The 17636-nt window shown below is 40.5% G+C and overlaps 3 protein-coding genes across 3 annotated transcripts; 1 reads left to right on the top strand and 2 right to left on the bottom strand.

The window, feature by feature from the left end:
- Window positions 1-19: 19 nt before the first annotated feature.
- MONOS_5178 (uncharacterized protein) lies at window positions 20-8614 on the bottom strand (the record flags this gene model as incomplete). Its single annotated transcript, XM_067875303.1, has 1 exon — window positions 20-8614. Exon 1 carries the CDS (start codon window positions 8603-8605, stop codon window positions 20-22), a length of 8586 nt encoding a protein of 2861 aa, XP_067727829.1. The 5' UTR covers window positions 8606-8614.
- Window positions 8615-8651: 37 nt separating this feature from the next.
- MONOS_17545 (putative TLC domain) lies at window positions 8652-10154 on the bottom strand. The gene is made up of 2 exons (XM_067870475.1): window positions 9922-10154; window positions 8652-9856 (listed from the first exon to the last, which is right to left on the bottom strand). The coding sequence occupies exons 1-2, from the start codon at window positions 10106-10108 to the stop codon at window positions 9177-9179; spliced, it is 867 nt and encodes a 288-aa protein (XP_067727828.1). The 5' UTR covers window positions 10109-10154; the 3' UTR covers window positions 8652-9176.
- Window positions 10155-10476: 322 nt separating this feature from the next.
- MONOS_5177 (uncharacterized protein) lies at window positions 10477-17332 on the top strand (the record flags this gene model as incomplete). The annotated part of the gene is made up of 4 exons (XM_067875302.1): window positions 10477-10522; window positions 10603-10665; window positions 10735-17247; window positions 17304-17332. 4 exons carry the CDS (start codon window positions 10477-10479, stop codon window positions 17330-17332), a joined length of 6651 nt encoding a protein of 2216 aa, XP_067727827.1.
- Between the last annotated feature and the right edge of the window lie 304 nt (window positions 17333-17636).

The following is a 17636-nucleotide window of genomic DNA, read 5'->3' as shown; positions in this document are numbered from 1 at the left end:
TGTGAACAATGGAGCTCGCCTAGCCATCAAAATGTTCTGCAATTCTAAGTCTCAACCTCTCCAGCGCCAACCTCACAGAATTGGTCAGAAACGGCTCTCCATCGTTGATTGTTTTGTTCTGGAACTCGACAACAGCCTTTCTCGCTTCGTCAGGCGATGCTGAATATGAAACTATTGTGTAATTCGATACAATAAATGCATCACGCACAAAAGTCGAATCATCAACTGTTATTACCTTTGATTGAGAAGAACGCTCTATTTGCACCATCCCTTTCCAGAACGATTCACACGGATCATCTTCACTTCCACATCTGGCAATGTCGAACCCATTCGAAGAGACAAAAATCGCATTGTCCTTGTACCCACACAAAAACCGCAAAAGATCGGTATCGCGATGCACTGCGTCACTTCCACAGAAGAGTGTGCAATCTGTCTTGGCTTTTTCAGCAAGAAACGCAAAAGTGCTCTTTGTGACTGTTCGATTCAGGTCGCTCGACGCAACAAATACGTTCTTCCCAATCATGGCTTCATTATCTGCCAGAATTATTTCGCTTCCAAAAACAAAAGGTGCGGGCAGCAGAGATTCTGAACACTTCACAAAGAATGCTCCCCCTCTTCCATTTCCTGCACACGAGCATCCCTCTGCCTTCGTTCCGTTAATACTCAGCGATTCTTCTTCTTTCAGCTCCACCCTCGCAACTCCACCTTCGCCACTGGATGCAGACACAATGTTGGTGAAGTTCATTCCATTGATCAGAACAGAAGAAGACAAATCGAGTGGAATCACACCAGACGAGAAAGATGGCAAAGTGCAGTCTGACAATTCCACTCGCCCTTTCGCAGACGAAATCAAGATGTAATCAATGCAAGATCCAGATGAACACTCAAACACACAGCCCTTCACTGCCAACTGAGTTTCCAAAGTGCTGAGCGGATTTAATCTCAGCAGATTATTAACAGGCGGAGTAAACGAAGTTGGAATAGAAAGCAACATGTTTTGAATGGACAGACTTTTTGCACTCAAAAATATGGAATCCAAAGTGCACAACTCCAGGTCACTCTTCACGACAATCGTCGATCGGGCGCTTCCATATCCCGGGATGATAGAAAACGAGCTTACATCGTAGGTGTTTTGCACAACTGTCGAAGCATCCACAGTCAAAAGCTTTTGATCTGATCCCGTCTTGTCCATGTTCATATATCCTCTCCAGAAGGTGTTGCACGGATACTCGTCGCTCCCACACCCCAAATAATCATGCCCTGCAGCAGACACATGAATGCTCGAGGATTGCAGCTTCAACAAAAACAGTGTCAGGTTGACTGCTTCCTTGTTTGTGATCGCTTCGTCTCTTCCAAATAAATCAACAATCAATTTGCCTTCCTCATTCACCAAAGGAAACTGAAACCTTGATTGCAGGACTGTTCGATTCAGATCGGCACATGCAACAAACATGTCTTTGCCATGATGTGCTTTGTTTCCAAGGAAATGCAACGATGAGAATTCAATTGCTTCATCCAGATCTTGGCTCAGTTGCACGAAAATGGCTCCTCCGTTTTTCGCTTCTTCGTCTGCCGAGTTGTTGCTGAACGAAACATCAGCAATCGTAAGTCTGTAATTCTTCGAGAAAATCAAATTAACTGCCCCGCCGTTGTCTTTTTCTGAAGAGCAATTCGCAAATGACGAGGTATTTACGATCTCAACCTCCAACGCATTTTCCCAGTGCGCAACACTTCCAAACTCTGACGAGCATTCGCTGATTTGAGTGTTGTTGATTGCAATGCATGTTCCTTCCATCCCTCCAATCAGACTTTTCTTGCTTGTGCTTATTGATGCAAAAGTGCAGCCACTGATAATCAAGGAACCAGACTGCATCACACAGATCGCTTGATCCGCTTCAAACGCCAGCTCTGAAAATATCACAGAAGTCAGAGTTATCGTGCTTCCCTTTCCACACAAGATGCTCTGCTTTATGTTGGAGATTTGAGCATCTGCACTTTTTGAGACATCACACGAAATCAGGAATATGCTCCCCACTTTCCCAACAATCAGCGCGTCTTGCGGGCTCTCAGCGCTTGTGGCAAAAGCAAAGCGGATATTCTGCATGGTCAGCTGAGTCGACAAGTCTCCGTCGCTCACGCATATGCACCCGCCACCATCCACAATCATGTCTGATTTTACAGATTCCCCTCTGATCGTCAGCGACGAAAGATTCTGCTTGATTTCCCCTTCCAGCTTTGCCAATGATGTGATGTGCAGAATGTTCTTTTCTGTTCCCAACTGCGTGAACCCAAAACTCAATTCCTTGCAAGGCTTGACGCTGCTTCCGCATCCCGCTTCAACCTGCCCCAGCCCGTCGTCAACAAACACAATATCGTCGACAGACGGAAACAAAAACCTCAAAAGCGACATGTTCATTTCTGCATCGCTCGGATCCAGCACCCACATCGTCTTTTCATACTCGCTCCCATCTTTCGCAGACCCGCTCCAGAGCAACGGGTTGATCATCCTCCGCGGAAGCGTGCACACAAGATACACATCCTTCCCCAGCAGCGCATCATTGTTGTTGAATTCATCCAACTTCATCGAATACGTCAAGTCCACATCTGAAAACGTCAAGTGCAGACCCCCTCCCAGCCCGTCAATCCCCGGCACCCTGCTTTCATTCACACAGTTCTTCTCAAACAGAAACGTTCCTCTTTTCGCCACCGAAATAAGCATGCTTCCTCCTTTTGTTCCTGTATGATAGCACATAACCTTGGCAAAGTTGCATTCCTTGATCTCAATGCGCTTTTCGCTGTCCACCTCTCCCACAACCGCTCCTCCGTTTCCTTCTGTCCTGTTCACCTCGCTGAAGTTGCTCTTCTTCAGAGTCAGCGAAGCTCCTCCCTTCACACAAATCGCTGTTTGGCTTAGAAGGGATGTCAAGTTTATCGTCGAATTCTCGATATGAGCTGCCGATGCCGAAGACACAAAAATAACTCCGCCGCTTTCAAATGTTGTGTTGACACTTTCCAGATGCAGCCTGTCAAACACTCCGCTTGCTTGTGCACCAACCAGCTCGATCGCTGGCGCTTCCTTGAATTCTATGGAGTTCAGATTAAACCCAGTCAGTTTCACGCTTCCAGAAGTTATCAGCAAAAACCGATAGCTTGGATTGCCGCTTTGCATCACCATGCTGCACCCCTCAACAACTAACTTCGATCCAGCACAAAGAATAAGGCTCTTCCTCTGAACATGCAAAAACTCACACGGAGCACAAAATTCAAGCCAGCTGATTGCAACTTCGTTCTGCGTAATCACAAGTCCATTTCCGCTCTCTCTGCCATCTGCCGCGATGTTCACTCTTTCAGGCTTCGAAACACCATTGATGATCATCGGCATTGCGCTCAATACAAGCTTGTCTGCAATCGAAAAATTAGGCTCAAGGCAAACAGCTGCCACACCACCCGCAAAACGGTTTTCTGCTGCGTATACGATGGAGGAGCACGGATACCACGAAAAGCCACACGACTGATAATCAGCCCCTTCCTCGCTGTTTACAAACACAGGTGATGTCCAATTTGACAGAAACGAAGCAAGTGGAACGTGCTTGTCTGCGTTCCTGTCGAATCCCACAAACTCGTTGTGCTTCTCCTTGCTCACATCGCATTCAACTTCAAAACGCTGTTGTGTGACAATTCTGCTCAAATCGTCTCCCTCAATGAAGATATTCTCTCCTTTCTCCTCTGCTTCGTTCTTTTCTGTTTCTGCTCCGAAAATTGTGCAGCAAATCACATAATCAAACACCTCGCCGCTGAATCTGATGAAAATCCCTCCGCCTTTGCCTCCATTTCCGTTGCCTTTTTTAGCTGCACAGCTCTTAAAGACTGAATTCAACTCCTCTTTCCCCATTTCAAGATGTCCTGTTCCTGACACACTCAGCCCCAACCCTCCTCCACAGCCGTCCTCGGTGCAGCAATTGAGAAACACCACTCCTTCCAGCACCATTCGGCATCCATCTCCCACAACCCCTTCAACAGCCCCGCCTTGCCCTTCCGATCGGCCAATCTCAGAGAAGGTTGTGTTGCTCACACACAACACTGCCCCGTCCTCATCAAAGATTATAGAGGATGTTGATTCCATTGAAGAAGAAAAGTGGCTTTTGTTGACATTCATCTCCCCAGTCGAAGAATACTTCATTATTTCTCCATTTGCACTGGACGTGACATTTTCAAATATCATGCTCATTATTTCACATGCTCCTGACTCGTTCACCACAACAGCTGCGCCTGCCGAGAACTGCACGTTGCTCATGACGAATCCATTCACCACCAATTTTCCAGTCTTGGCTGCAAATAAACAATAGGAGATTGAGGAGACCCCAGATTCTGGCTGGCACTCACAGTTTTCAATTTCAAGCACTCCATTTGAATCTGCAACATAAAATACTGCACTTTTCGTCGAATGAAGAGAAGACGCCATCTCAATGAAGAAACACGAAAAGAACACTGCTGCTCTGACCTCCATAACAGACATCGCTTGCGTCTCGTTTCCCTCCATTTTCAGTCTTGTCTTCGTTTCAAGACCAGAAATGCTGTATCCATTTGCATCACTCAGCACGCAGCTTTCTCCAACAGCATATTCGCTTGTTATCGTGACAGCTTTCTTTCTTCCTGGCAGCCGAGTAAATGAGAAGCCGAGTGTCCGGCATCCAAAGTCAACATACCCGCAGACAGGCACATCACTTCCCTCGGCTGAAATGTAAATAATATCAGAAAATGATCTCAAATAGCACACAAGAGGAATCATCAAATTTCCCCCTTTCTCATCAATTCCCACACACGAAGCAGCAGAAAACGGATTCTGCTCGTCGTAGAAGCAGAATGATTCCCTATTGACACTCGATGCAAGGTCAGGAGAAGACACAAAAATATCATTCCCGCACTTCGCTTTGTTGGGAAGCTCATCCGAAAAAGAAGGCGCATCAATCGCAAACGATGCATCAGATTGCAGAGCAAACAACGAAATGCCTCCACCGAATCCACTCAGCATTTCTGAAGGCGCTGTGCACGATAAAAAGCTTGTCGAATTTATCAACAGCTCGCAGCTGCTTTTCAGAGAGGCAAATATTCCTCCTCCCGACTGCCCATTATTCAGCACTGAACATCCCTGAAACGAGCAATTGAAAACTGTCACATAATGAAATGCATCCTCTCCTGCTGCAAAATCGATGCACGACCCGTTTCCGTTCAAAAGGCTCACATCTGCAAATGAAGAGCCTCCAACATACAACGAGCCACCGTTTTCGCTGTGTATCATCCCACGCTTCGCAAGAGAGAACCCACCAAACGAACAGTTGGTGATGTTGGTCAGCCCAGACGAGCTTGCTTCAACGAAGCTCTGAGGACCGGTTGTCGCAATGCTCGACAGAGTTGCACCAAACAAATTGCACACCACACTTCCACTCAGCAGAAGCATTGGCGCACTGAACGAAAGCGCTTGGTCAGCAGCCACCGACAGCGAAGTGACTGTTAGCACCCCACCAGATGCCATCACAGCTGTGTATTCAATGGACTCGGTCTCAGATGTCTTTCCAATCGAGCAGCTGGTTAACGACAGAGTCGCACTTTGCAACGATATGAACGATGCCCTGTTTCCAATCGAATGGTTCAGCAAAAACGTTATGTTCGCAAATGTTGATGGAACAGACACCGAAACAAGCATTTCACGACTTTTAACCGAAGAAGAGCCCACTTCTGTTGCCTGCCCCTGCGAAGCAGCACCAAAAACATACGATTGCGAAGCCAATGTCAGCTCCTTCAAAAATGCAAACGACGGTAACAGACTCAGCTCGCAAGCAGAATTCGCAAACCGAAATGCAGCAGCGCCTTCGACAGTTCTGCACGGATAATCTTTGTATCCGCAGAACGTGTCATCTGCATCGCTCTCGTCTCCAGACACATACGCTGGCGATGAAAAAGTCCGCAAATACAACACCAAAGGAATCACCTTGCTACGATCCCCCGCATCATATCCACTCAGCTCATCAAAATCTGTAAGCTCATCTTCTGTTTGAGGATTGAACGCAAACGAAGACGCCTTCACCAACGATGATAGATTGCCCCCATCCACAAACACATTCTTCCCTTTCCAAGCTCTGCAGCCGCTGAACGAAATGCTCTTCAATATAAAATCATTGGCTCCCTGATCGAAGAGAAGATACAACGCCCCGCCCTTTCCTTGCTTTTCGCTGTTGGGAGCACTGCATTCTTCAAAGGCAACTTGACTCATCTGCCCAATTCGCAATTGACTTCCGCTGTCCAAACACAAGCCAAACGCTCCTCCATTTTCAGCTGAGCTCGTGCAGTTTCTGAAAGTGATGTTCGAAATCGCAAGAATCTCGCCATCTCCCAGTGTTTTGCCAATGATCGTGCCGTTTCCTCTGCTTCGTGCAATGTCGCACACGCTGCCTCCTTCAAACAAAAGCGAGCTTGCAGACTCCTTTTGAAACAATCCGCACCCTTGAAGAGAAAAGCCGCGTATTTCGCAGAGTGTCAGATTGACAGTTCCTCCAAGAAGAGAAAACTGAGAATGCTCCAACACTCGATTTGTTGAATCTGCAGCGATTTCGCATTGCACCAGGTTCAGCTTCCCTTCTGCATTTGAAACCAAAAATAGTGAGGATTCCAGCGACACGCTTGTGTCCACAACAATCGAAAAATCAGTCACAGTGAAAGAGCCTGTTGTGATCGTGACAAGCCAGCCATCCAAGTTTTTTGACGTGATTGTCGGTCGATCTCCGCTTCCTTCTATAGAAGTTTTCACATTTCGCCCGTTGATTGCAATCGAAGTCTCCAAATGGTTCACCCTCGAAACATACACTTTTTGCAGCTCTGGCTGAAGCCATCTTGTAATTGCAAAGCCAATTGTCTTGCATTCTCTTCCCACATTTCCACAGGCAACATTATCTTCTTTTGAAGGGTCCACATGAATTAACAAAGGATCATTTGTTGGTATCCAGTTCTCTTTTGGTTCATGTGTTATACAGTCCCATTCGCCTTCATTCGTACAAAATACAATTCTCTTCTCCAATGATGTGGAAAAGCAAGTTGAGAAATTATTAGCATTGTAAAATGTCAAATTGGATGATCTAATAGCAATATCTGTTCCTTTGTTATTTCTACATGTGTTTTGATCAAAGAACAAAAAGCGAATTTCTGTCGGATATGCAATAGTTGCATTCCGCGAAATAAATATAGCTCCTGCATACATTGCGCTTGAACTTTCTTTAAACGAACAATTGGACAGTAACGAATTGTTGCAAAATATGCGACCAAAACTGATAGAACCACCATAATACGTCTTAGCCTTATTTCGATAGAATGTACACGAATCAACAATTGTTGTGGATGCTTGCTCTATTATTTCAAATGCTCCAAAATGAGGCCCTTCGTTTTCAATAAACGTTGAATCTGTTATTGAAACATCCCCAGCTGATTTCATGTAAATGCGAATTGCACCCCCATAGAGTGAGACACATGAATTATTTTTAAATGAAGAATTTGCGATAGAAATGAAACCTGTTCCAGTTGCCGAAATTGCTCCACCTCCAAAATCATTTTTTAAGAATGCACATTTACAATTCAAAAATGTTGTTCTTTCAATGGTTAACGTTGCATTTCCGGTAATCAGCACAGCTCCTCCTTCATAAACCTCGCTCACAACGGTAAACAACGAATCACGAAGAACAACATTTCCAGAAGAGTTCACCTGTCTGGTGTTGTTGGCCTGTGCCCTGCTTGCGATAAAACTGCAATTGAAAGATAGGTAATGGTGGAAGGTGTGATATCCATCAAAAATACATCCGCAATCTGCATCAACAACGTTGAAAAATGATGAAGACTCCACTTCAATCATGCCAATCCCATTTCCAACGAATTCTCTTTCCTCTGCGAGCCCTTTTCTTCGCATCGCGTCGGGCTTGTGGGTGATGTTTTCAAAATGGCATTCGTCCACAGCAACAGATTCCATATTTTCAGCACTCAGAAAAGGATTCATCGAGTTTACAGAAAACGAATGCATTGTACACCTTTTCAGATGGATTCTCGATGAAAGTGCGAGCGAGTTCGACAAAACAAATCCGCATGCGACGTTTGGTGTCGAACATAAAAATGAAATATTTTCGAGTCTCAGCAGCCCTCCAAACGAATCACAGAAATTGTCTGAGTCCCAATTTCTCCAAAAAAGGCAATTGCAGAAACAGCATTCAGCTTGGATGTCTCTCAAAAGCACAACAGGACGCTCACTCCCTCGCACAGAAATCGAATCCAAAAGCACAGTGGAATTCAGCATTGAAAATAAACAATATTTTTGATTGTGCTCGTACTTTTCACAAAAATTCCATCCGGCAGAACAATGTTCAAGAAAAGTTGTACCGATTGCATTTTTTCCGTCTGGCTTTTCAATCTGTAATTCATTCTGCAGCCGAAATAATGAATTACTCAAATTTTGGATGTTAACATAAAATATGTTTTCAAATTTTATATTTTCAGGTGACCTTGAATTGTCATTGCTTTTTATACTCTTTAAAAACAGAAAAAATAAGAAGAAAGCCGTTAAATCCATTTTCAAAAATATTACTTAGCCCATATTTATTTAAATAAAGAAAATATTTCTTTTTATCTTTCAGATATTGTTCGTTCATTAAAATTAAATCTGAACGAATTAAACAAATTTAAAATTTAAAAAGATAATACACAAATTGATGATATGCTTCGAAAAATAAGAATGTTCAAAGTCGATAAATGTTGAAAACCCCTCAATAAAAATTTGCAATAAATTAAAGAAAATTTTTGATTTGAAGCAAAACCTTTATTTTGGAAATAACAAAATATTACAAAAAAGCTGGAAATGATTTTCCATGAAAGCAAAAACAATAAATGCTTCAATGAAAACATAAAATCAAAATCTGTGGAGAAAATCTCCAAATATGATATAAGTGAAATTTTTAAAAATGTGTGAAATATAACATTTTAACTCAATAAAGTTTAATAAAATCAACTACCTAAAATATTATAATCTGTAAACTTAATTAAAAAAAATAAAAGAATAATAAGTGTGAAAGAAAAAATGAATTCTGACTTTAAAGATAAAAAACTATAAAACGAAAAAATTAATGAAAAATTAAATGCTGAATCTAACATTTTCCGTATTCTTTACTATTTTCAGATGAAATAGTTTCATCGCTTTCATCCTCACTTCTAACATCCTTTACAAGTGATCCTTTTATTGACCGAAGAACCATCTGGAATATGAAGACAAACCAGATGCAATTCATGATCCAAATGATAATTTCAAACACAGTAACTGCAATAAGAGTAGCATCCCTATCAAAATATTGAATACCGCTTCTGATTGCAGTTGCAGGATAGACGATGCAACGAAGGATAAACCAAGATGGAACAAGAACACCTAAACAAAGAATGAAAAGCTTTATTTTCATGTAAAGCAGCACCTTTCCAAATTCCATCCAAATGTCCGACCAATCGTGAAGGAATAAACAGTAAATAAGACCTGGCTGAAAAACTGTAAGCTTTTGCGCAGTAAACATCAAAAATATGCAACATATATGATGGAGCATCATCATATAATAATCTGTGTGGTGCTGCCTATTGTCAAATTTATAATATATCATACATGTTATGTAGTGAGCCAGCTCATAATTAATAAAATGTTTCCAGGATTGAGGAAATGGCCCAGATTTATGCAAAAGTTCTGGATGCTTAATAACTTGCCATACAGATATATTTCCATCATGCAGCGAAAAATTAGAAAAAATCCATGACGATAGGTAATACAATCCAAAATAAAAAGATTCTATAAAAATATGTAATTTTTGAATAAATATACAAATAAAGATGATATGGTATATATATAAAAACCTGCAGCTTTTTTAGGGTGATGAGGCTTTTCTGTTCTTTTACTTAATTTAACAATCCAAGCAATAAACGTTGTTATCAAAAATCTGGCAGCAACTTGTGCAACAACATATAGAACCAAAGCATTGTACTCACCATTATGAATTCGTGGTAAAAAAGTTAATTCTGGAACAATGTTAGCGGTTTTCATTTTAGAACTGTAAAGGTTTCCTTTTATATGAAGTAATAATTATAATGGTTACTGTTCTCTCGCACAAAAAATTAATTATTTATTCGATCAGAATTTTTTCATTTCCTGTTTTTTGTCATAGATTTCTCATTAGATTGTTTTATACAACTCTTACTCTTTAAGTCTGTTTTTGTATTTATAAATTATCGGGGATTAGATAGCTGCATTGTTGTATTTTGAAAGAATCTTGTATGTTGTTCAATTTTTCTTTTAACATGCTAATAAAATTTAATTTCCAAATAAAATTGATTTGTTTTTATAATAACTTAATTCATATTTATTAAATTCATTGAACATTAAACAAAATTTGTTCTTACCGTGAAGAATCAATGTTTATTCCACAATGGAAACAATTGCGAATACTTTGGGAAGAAAGTTTTATTTCTCATATTTTTTATAAAATTGTGAATAAATTATTATATTTGTTCTCAATTTCTTTGAAAATTTTCTTTTAGTTCCGAATGTGCGTTCTGATCCATTTATTGAACAGATTCGTGTTCCTGAAGCTTTGAAACATGGTTTAAATAATTTTTGTGTTCTTAATGACCTCTATTATTTTTTAATTTATTTTTATTTTTTTATTTCAGATATTCCTTCTGAGGAAGAAATACTTCTTTATGAATTCCAATTTAGGGCAAAAAAGAGATTAGCGATGAATAATTTTAAAAATATTCAAAATGAAGGTAATAAAAATGAATGCGCATTTGAGCCGAGCAATGGGGCGAGCAATGGGGCTTTTCCTTCTTTGGTTCAAACATCTTTCGGAAAAGAAATTGAAGATGATGCTTTTTCTCATTTGACATATGAAAAGCTTACAAAAAGAAAACTAATTTCTATGCTAAAGGCAGAGGAAGAGGAAGAAAATAAATTCGATTTTGAGGGATATGAAGAAGATGAAGACGGAGGAGAAAGTTGCGCATGCACAGAAAACGATTCAGAAAAAGAGGAAGAAGAAAGTTCAGAAAAAGGCATTGGAGCGCAAAATAGCCCCTTCTTTTTGCAGGATAATCCCTCAAAAATTACGATCAATGCAGAGTTAACTTCTTTTTCAGATTCGAAGAAAGTTGAAAATGGTGAAATGGAAAAAACTGAAATAGAATTTCAAGGAAGATATAGAGTAATGAGTAATATTAGAAGCTCAATGGCAATGAACGAATCTTCAGAAGCCGACGAAAGTGCTTCATTGCGTGATTACTTTTTCAATTCTTCTGCTGACTCCAGCAAGAAGGATTCGCCTGGAAGCGAAGACTTCCGCAGGATTTGCTCTCAGCACAGCAACTTTCATGGACATGAGACGAGCGAAGGTTTTCACTATTTCAAAAATTACAGCAGTGGAAGTGAATCAAACAGCGATACCGTTGGCGACTTGGAAAGCAGCAGCAACTCGCAAGATTCAGAGACGGACTCGTTAAGAGCGTATTTCTCGCAAACAAGTGGAAATACAGAGCTTAAATTGGAGAAGCCAGGTAGCAATGAAGAGGAGCAGTTTGAAGAATGGCTTGCGTTGAAGAAGGAAAAGCAAGCGTTGAAAGAAGCCGAGAAAGAAAAGGAGAACCTGGAAAAACTGCTGGCCGAGGACAGCAGCTCAGACGGGCAGTCAGAAGGGGGAATGCTTTTTGAAAGTGAAAGCGACGAGAATTCAAACAGAGCGCTTTTTGATTCAGAAAGCAGAGATGAGATTACATTCGACAGCCAACATGGAGAAGTTAAACACGGAAATTTTGCTTTTGATATGAAAAATGCATTCGTTGATGAAGCAGACACCAGCAATTCATTTCATTCTCAAACCAATCCAACTCATTCAATTGACTCACCTCACCATTTCACAGATTGTTCTCTGTCAACAGATTCAACACCTGAAGGTTCTCATCTCATTTCTCGAATTTTCAGCCAAGACATTTCACCTTCAAAGGCAGATACAGTTTCGTCTTCTCGAACTTTGCCCACTTTCACTTCAGATTCGATGGGCTCGACGATTTCCTCTTCATTCCCAGATGAGCCTGTTTCTCCTCCACTTCACCCTTCTCTTGTTCTTCATTCACCGCATCAATCTTCATCATCTCCTTGCCTCACACCAAAATCATCTCATTTCCTGCAAACAGATTCCTGTGATGAAACAAATCAGATCAAAGAAAAGAGCCACAATCTACTTCTGCCGGGCAGCCGACATCTTATTCCACACAAGCACCTTCTCCATCGCCGCACTCACAGCAATTGTCATGCACATGCTATGACTAATAAAAGTGTTCGCGGCAAATCTGAATTGTCCTCTGATTGCAAGCGGGATAAACTTGCGAACTTTGAAAATTCTCCAGTCAAACAATTTGATTATGGAATTCGTTTAAACAGTTCTCAGCTGAGAGAAACGAACGATTTTAAAGATGTAAGTTCTCCTGATGGATCGCCTGAAAAGTTGCTTCCACTGCCAAAGATTGGATCTTCCAAGAGGATAAAGCAGAGGAAAAAGAGAGACGGATTGAAAAAGAAAGGAGAAAAAAAATTCGAAGAAACGAGGCAGGAAAATAGAGAAACAACGCAAGCAAATGCAGAATTCAATGATATTCCTTGTTCCCCCTTCAGCGAGCAGTATCAATTTGATGACACGCTTTCAGTGCATAGCTACCACTCGCTCAACAGCAATGTTGCAGACAGGCTGTCATCTGAGAGTGAAGGCGGATTTTATTCGGATTACGACTTCGAAGACGACGACGATGCATTCACGCAGCTGATATTGAGAAGGAGAAACAAGAAAGAATCGAGAGGACAAGCACAATTTGACAGAAATGTAGTGCATGAGAGGTGGTTGAATGATGATTCGTTTGGCTATCTTCGACTGGAAGATGCAAAGAAAAAGAGGATTGAGGAGGATTTCGAAGAGGAGGAGGAATTGCTCGATGAGGTGAATGAAAGCGGAGAGATGGAAGGAAATAGCAATGATATTGAAGTTGCTGATAAGCCATCTCCAGAAATCATTCTCATTGATGAAGAAGAGAATGAAGAGGATGGTGCGGAAAAAGATGTTTTTGGTTACGAAGACAACACCGATGATGAAATGAAAGAAGTTTCGGATGAATCTGATTGTAAGCCTTTTTTCGCTGAACGTGGTTCGTTCAATGAAAATGATATTAAACAGAACGATCCCTCTGATTGTGAAAAACATGATGAGCCAATTGAGCAAAAGGAAGGCTTATCAACGAAAGGGCAAAGAAAAGAAAGTGAAGAAGGCATTTCAACTGAATCTGCGAAAAAGCTTGCTTCAAGCAATGAAAACTCAAATTCAGCTTCTGATTTTGAGAATGAAGCAGAAACTGAAAATGCTGACGATAACATAATTGAAGGACTAGAAGATGAAAAGGAGTATGTTTATATTTCAGATGAAGCAAAAGAGCTAGACAGATCTTATGACTCAAAAGTTAAAGCTGCGAAAGAAGGAGAACAGAATATCAAAGGAGAAAAAGAAGAATACAAACATTTCAGGTTTTTCTCGTTTGACGAATATTTGAAAACGGCAAAAGATTCATCGAATCAAACAAAGGCAGACAATTCAAAACAAAGTTCGGATAATTTTATATCAAATGAAAATGATGAAGATATCATAGATTTGACAACACAAAATTATTGCAATGATAGACAACAATCGAGCAAAGAACAAAAAGATCCAGAAGATCACGAAATACACATCATAACAAAAGGGGCGCGAATTCTGATGAATAAAAAGCAAAAGTATTTATCTGAAGAAGAAGATGAGCAAGCCGATAGCAAAGACATCGACAAAACATCAGAATTATCCAACGAATTTGAAGATGTGTTTGAAGATCCAGAAGTCAGATTGAGGAGAATATTACCTGAAATGGACAACGATGTGTTTGAAGATGTGTGTGGAGACGGAGCTGATGGTGACGATGAACTCATTGAACTTGAAGTATTTGGAGGATATTCTGATGCAAGTGAGGCAAATGGATCTGATGCACATTGTGTTGATGCAGATAATGGTGAAGTTGCAATAAAGGAAAATTTTGAAGGAAAAGAAGGAATAATTGACTTTTCTTTGATTGATGGAGTTTCTGATAAATTGAAAGTCAAAGATTCTTGCTGTGATGTTGACGATAAAAATGACGATCTTATGGAGCATCCAATGAATAAAGAAGGCTTTTTCAATTCTTGCCATGAATCAAATCAAATGACACATTCAGATTCAACTGATGATATTCACATTAAAGAGAAACTCATCACTAGTGCTACCATTGAGCCTCCTTCATGTCAGCAGATGATACCACCTTCTCCTTCACTTTTTGGTGCTTTTGATAGAAAAGAAGAGGAGTGTCAAATCGAAGAGGACGATACCGAAGATGATGGTTGTGAAGAAGTGATGAATTTTGAAGATGGAGAGAATGAAGAAAATGAAGAACTGAACAAAAAAGTGGACACAAAGCAGAATGCAGAGGAAGAGACTACTTCAAGCAATCTCGGAACCAATTGTCAAAATAGTGAATGCCAATCAATTTCCAGCAGCTCCACAGACAGAAAAGCTGAGAAACACGTTCTGACTCCGCCGATGCCTGAATACGAGACATTCAGATCGGAGCCATGTACTCTTCCTTCTATCTCCAAAATGTCTGAGGAGCAGAAACTGGAAATGCTGCAAAAGGAACTGCAATCGCTGAACGAAAAGAAGAAGCAACTTTTCATGCAAAATGAAGAACAAGCTATTCCCGAAGAAAATGAAAGCGAAAAACAACACAAAACTTCTGATGAGCGCACATTTTCAGACATGTTTGTCTCTTTGTATCATCCAATAGCTTATTGTGTGCGTTGCAAGCCCAATGAAGTTGATCTTCCTTTTCCAAAACGCATTTTGAAACTGACATCTTCATCATCTACTTCCTCCTCATCTTCGCATTCTCAATCATCCCATTCATTCTCTGCTCCTTCCACACCAATGCCGCTGCTCTTTTCTTCATTGAAGCCATTTCCATCAAATGCTCATTTGCCTTCCTCAGAATCGCTTGACTTATCGATTCAGCATTGCAATGAAGGAAAAGGTTCTTTTTTCTTTTCTAATCACCACTCTCTAACTAGTTCGCCCTTTCCATCTGGAAGCTCAACTCCTCTTAGCAGTGCGTCTGAACCTGCTGCGAGTGTTTCTTTAGTGACGCCTCCGGAGATACTTTTGGAATCTGTCCAAGCAACCGTTTCTCCGTTAGCAGCTTCTGAAATTGCAACTCCACAAAATCAAGAGTTGTCTTCGGATTCACAGCAATTGAATTTTCTTGATAAGCCGAAAGATCTTTTGCTTAATAGTGATAGTTCATCAGAAGACATGAAAGAATCGAGAAATGAGCCAGTGAATTTGGCAAGTCATCAGTCAACATCTCCTTTGAGGAACATTTTAAGTTTGGATTCCAAGCAGAATTTTGACACTTGTGTCAATCATTCACTTTCTGCACCTCAATCTTCCTTTAATCTTGCAAATGTGCCAACAAATGCAGAGCATCAATATTCTTCTGTCACTTCTTTGTCTCATGCTTCTGAACTCAAAACAAGTGAAACTGTTAACAACCCAGCCAACAAGCCTTTTGAAATTAAAGACATTTTTATTTCACAGCAATTTGCGGATCGTCTCAGAGACATAATTATTTCACATGGTGACATTAAGCCACAATTTCTCAACCTGAAGAAATTCACTGTTTCATATAGTTCTCCATTGAAAAATGAAGAACTTCAAAATCAACACCATAAAGTTACATTTAATATGAATCATATTTTGCTTGATGAGATTGCAATCCCGCAAGTTGATTCTGATTTTTCTTTGACCGATGACGAAAATGATCGAATGAAAGAAATATTCTCATCAAGTAATGATCATTTGCAGATAGTCAAAGAAATTGATGGATCTTCTGAAACGGACGCAAACAATTTGAAGGATAAATGTAGTTCATCAATTTGCAGCGAAGAAGAACTCGAAGGTCAAACAGCGTCAGATCAATCTTCTCGCAACGATGAGGATTTCTCATCCATTGAAATCTGCTCAAAGAGCGAAGAAGTGAGCATACTGGACGAGATTCATTCTCAGTTAGAAATTCCAATTCATAGTCAAGATGCCTTCTCAGACAACAGAATCTTGCGACGCCCTCACAACGCCAATCTTGTTTCTCAGAAGCAGCAGCGTAGATTTCATCTTCCTCAGCCACCAGCTCCACTTTCTCTGACATTCACATTTTCATTGCAGTCACCTTCTGGAATGCCTTCATCTGCTTCATTCACCACAACTCCTTTGTCTCCAATGTATCCTCCTTCTCCCCCACCAAACACACCACTGACTCCTTATCAGCATCAGCTCTTCTACACACATCACACCCTCACTGCCTCTCTGACACCCTCACTCACACCCACATCAACCGATCGCATTTCATCACAATTTCCAGTTATGAACGAACTTAACCAAGGAAGACGGCAACACTCACCATTTCAGTTGCCCGCTCCGTTTCGTTATGGTCGCTCTCCAATTTCCATTTCAGCTGACATAACACCTGTTTCTTCTCCAACTGTTTTATCGCCATTTTATCTGCCTCCTTCTTCTTTAACTTCGACTCCCTTTTCATCACCAATTCACTCTCCGACACAACAGTTTTCTCGTCCTTTTCCTTCTTCGAGCCACTCCCTTCTTCCTTCTGCTTTATCAACATCTCTATCAAATGCCAATGCTCTCTGTGCCTTTCCATCAGCCCCTTCCTCTGCTTCGTCAACTTCAATATTTCCTTCCTCACCTCTTGGCTCTGCCAGGCTCCTCACCAACGGTGGTTCCATTTTTTCATATTCGTCAATGCTTTCACCAGCTTCAATTGTCTCTTCATTAGAAAGTGCAGAAAGATTATTTCCAGCAACGCCAAGTTCACTTCCTATGACCCCAAGCACAGCCTCAGCTTCAACAACAGGATTAACAGCATTTACCGAACAAAAAATTATTCATAGTGAGCAACGAGAAATAGAAAATACCAATTCACAAGAAAATGATCATGAAAAACAGATTAACAGTTCAGAGATTGAAAATAGAGGAGATATAAAAACTGAAAACAAAAATAATCAAATTGTTGCTGAATGTGCACAAAAACTTGATGAAAGATCATCTGATGTTCAATTGCCGTTTCCTTTGAAGATCACAAATTTGCAAAGCTCATGTTCTGATTCTAATGAAGGCAATGTAATGTCAGAGGATATTCATATTTCTGACAATTTCCACCATTCTTCAGAAACAAACAATAATTCTCTTGAACCAGTTGATATGAATTTATCAAAAGCTGCTCAGTCGGATGTCATCATTTCATCCATCCAAAAAGAATCTTCTGAAAATAAGCGAAATGACATTTTGAATCAAGAGCAGAATTCATTGATTGAACGTAATGAATCATTGACGTCTAGAAAACCAAATAAAGAAGATTGCTTATCAGATGAACAAATCCCTCTTCCAATAAATCTCACACAGAAAACG

This window comes from Monocercomonoides exilis (genome assembly GCF_001643675.1).
Source record: "Monocercomonoides exilis strain PA203 chromosome Unknown scaffold21-1407046, whole genome shotgun sequence".
Lineage (NCBI taxonomy): Eukaryota > Preaxostyla > Oxymonadida > Polymastigidae > Monocercomonoides > Monocercomonoides exilis.
Note: the sequence above shows the minus strand (reverse complement) of the source record. Positions and strands in the feature narration are given on the sequence as shown.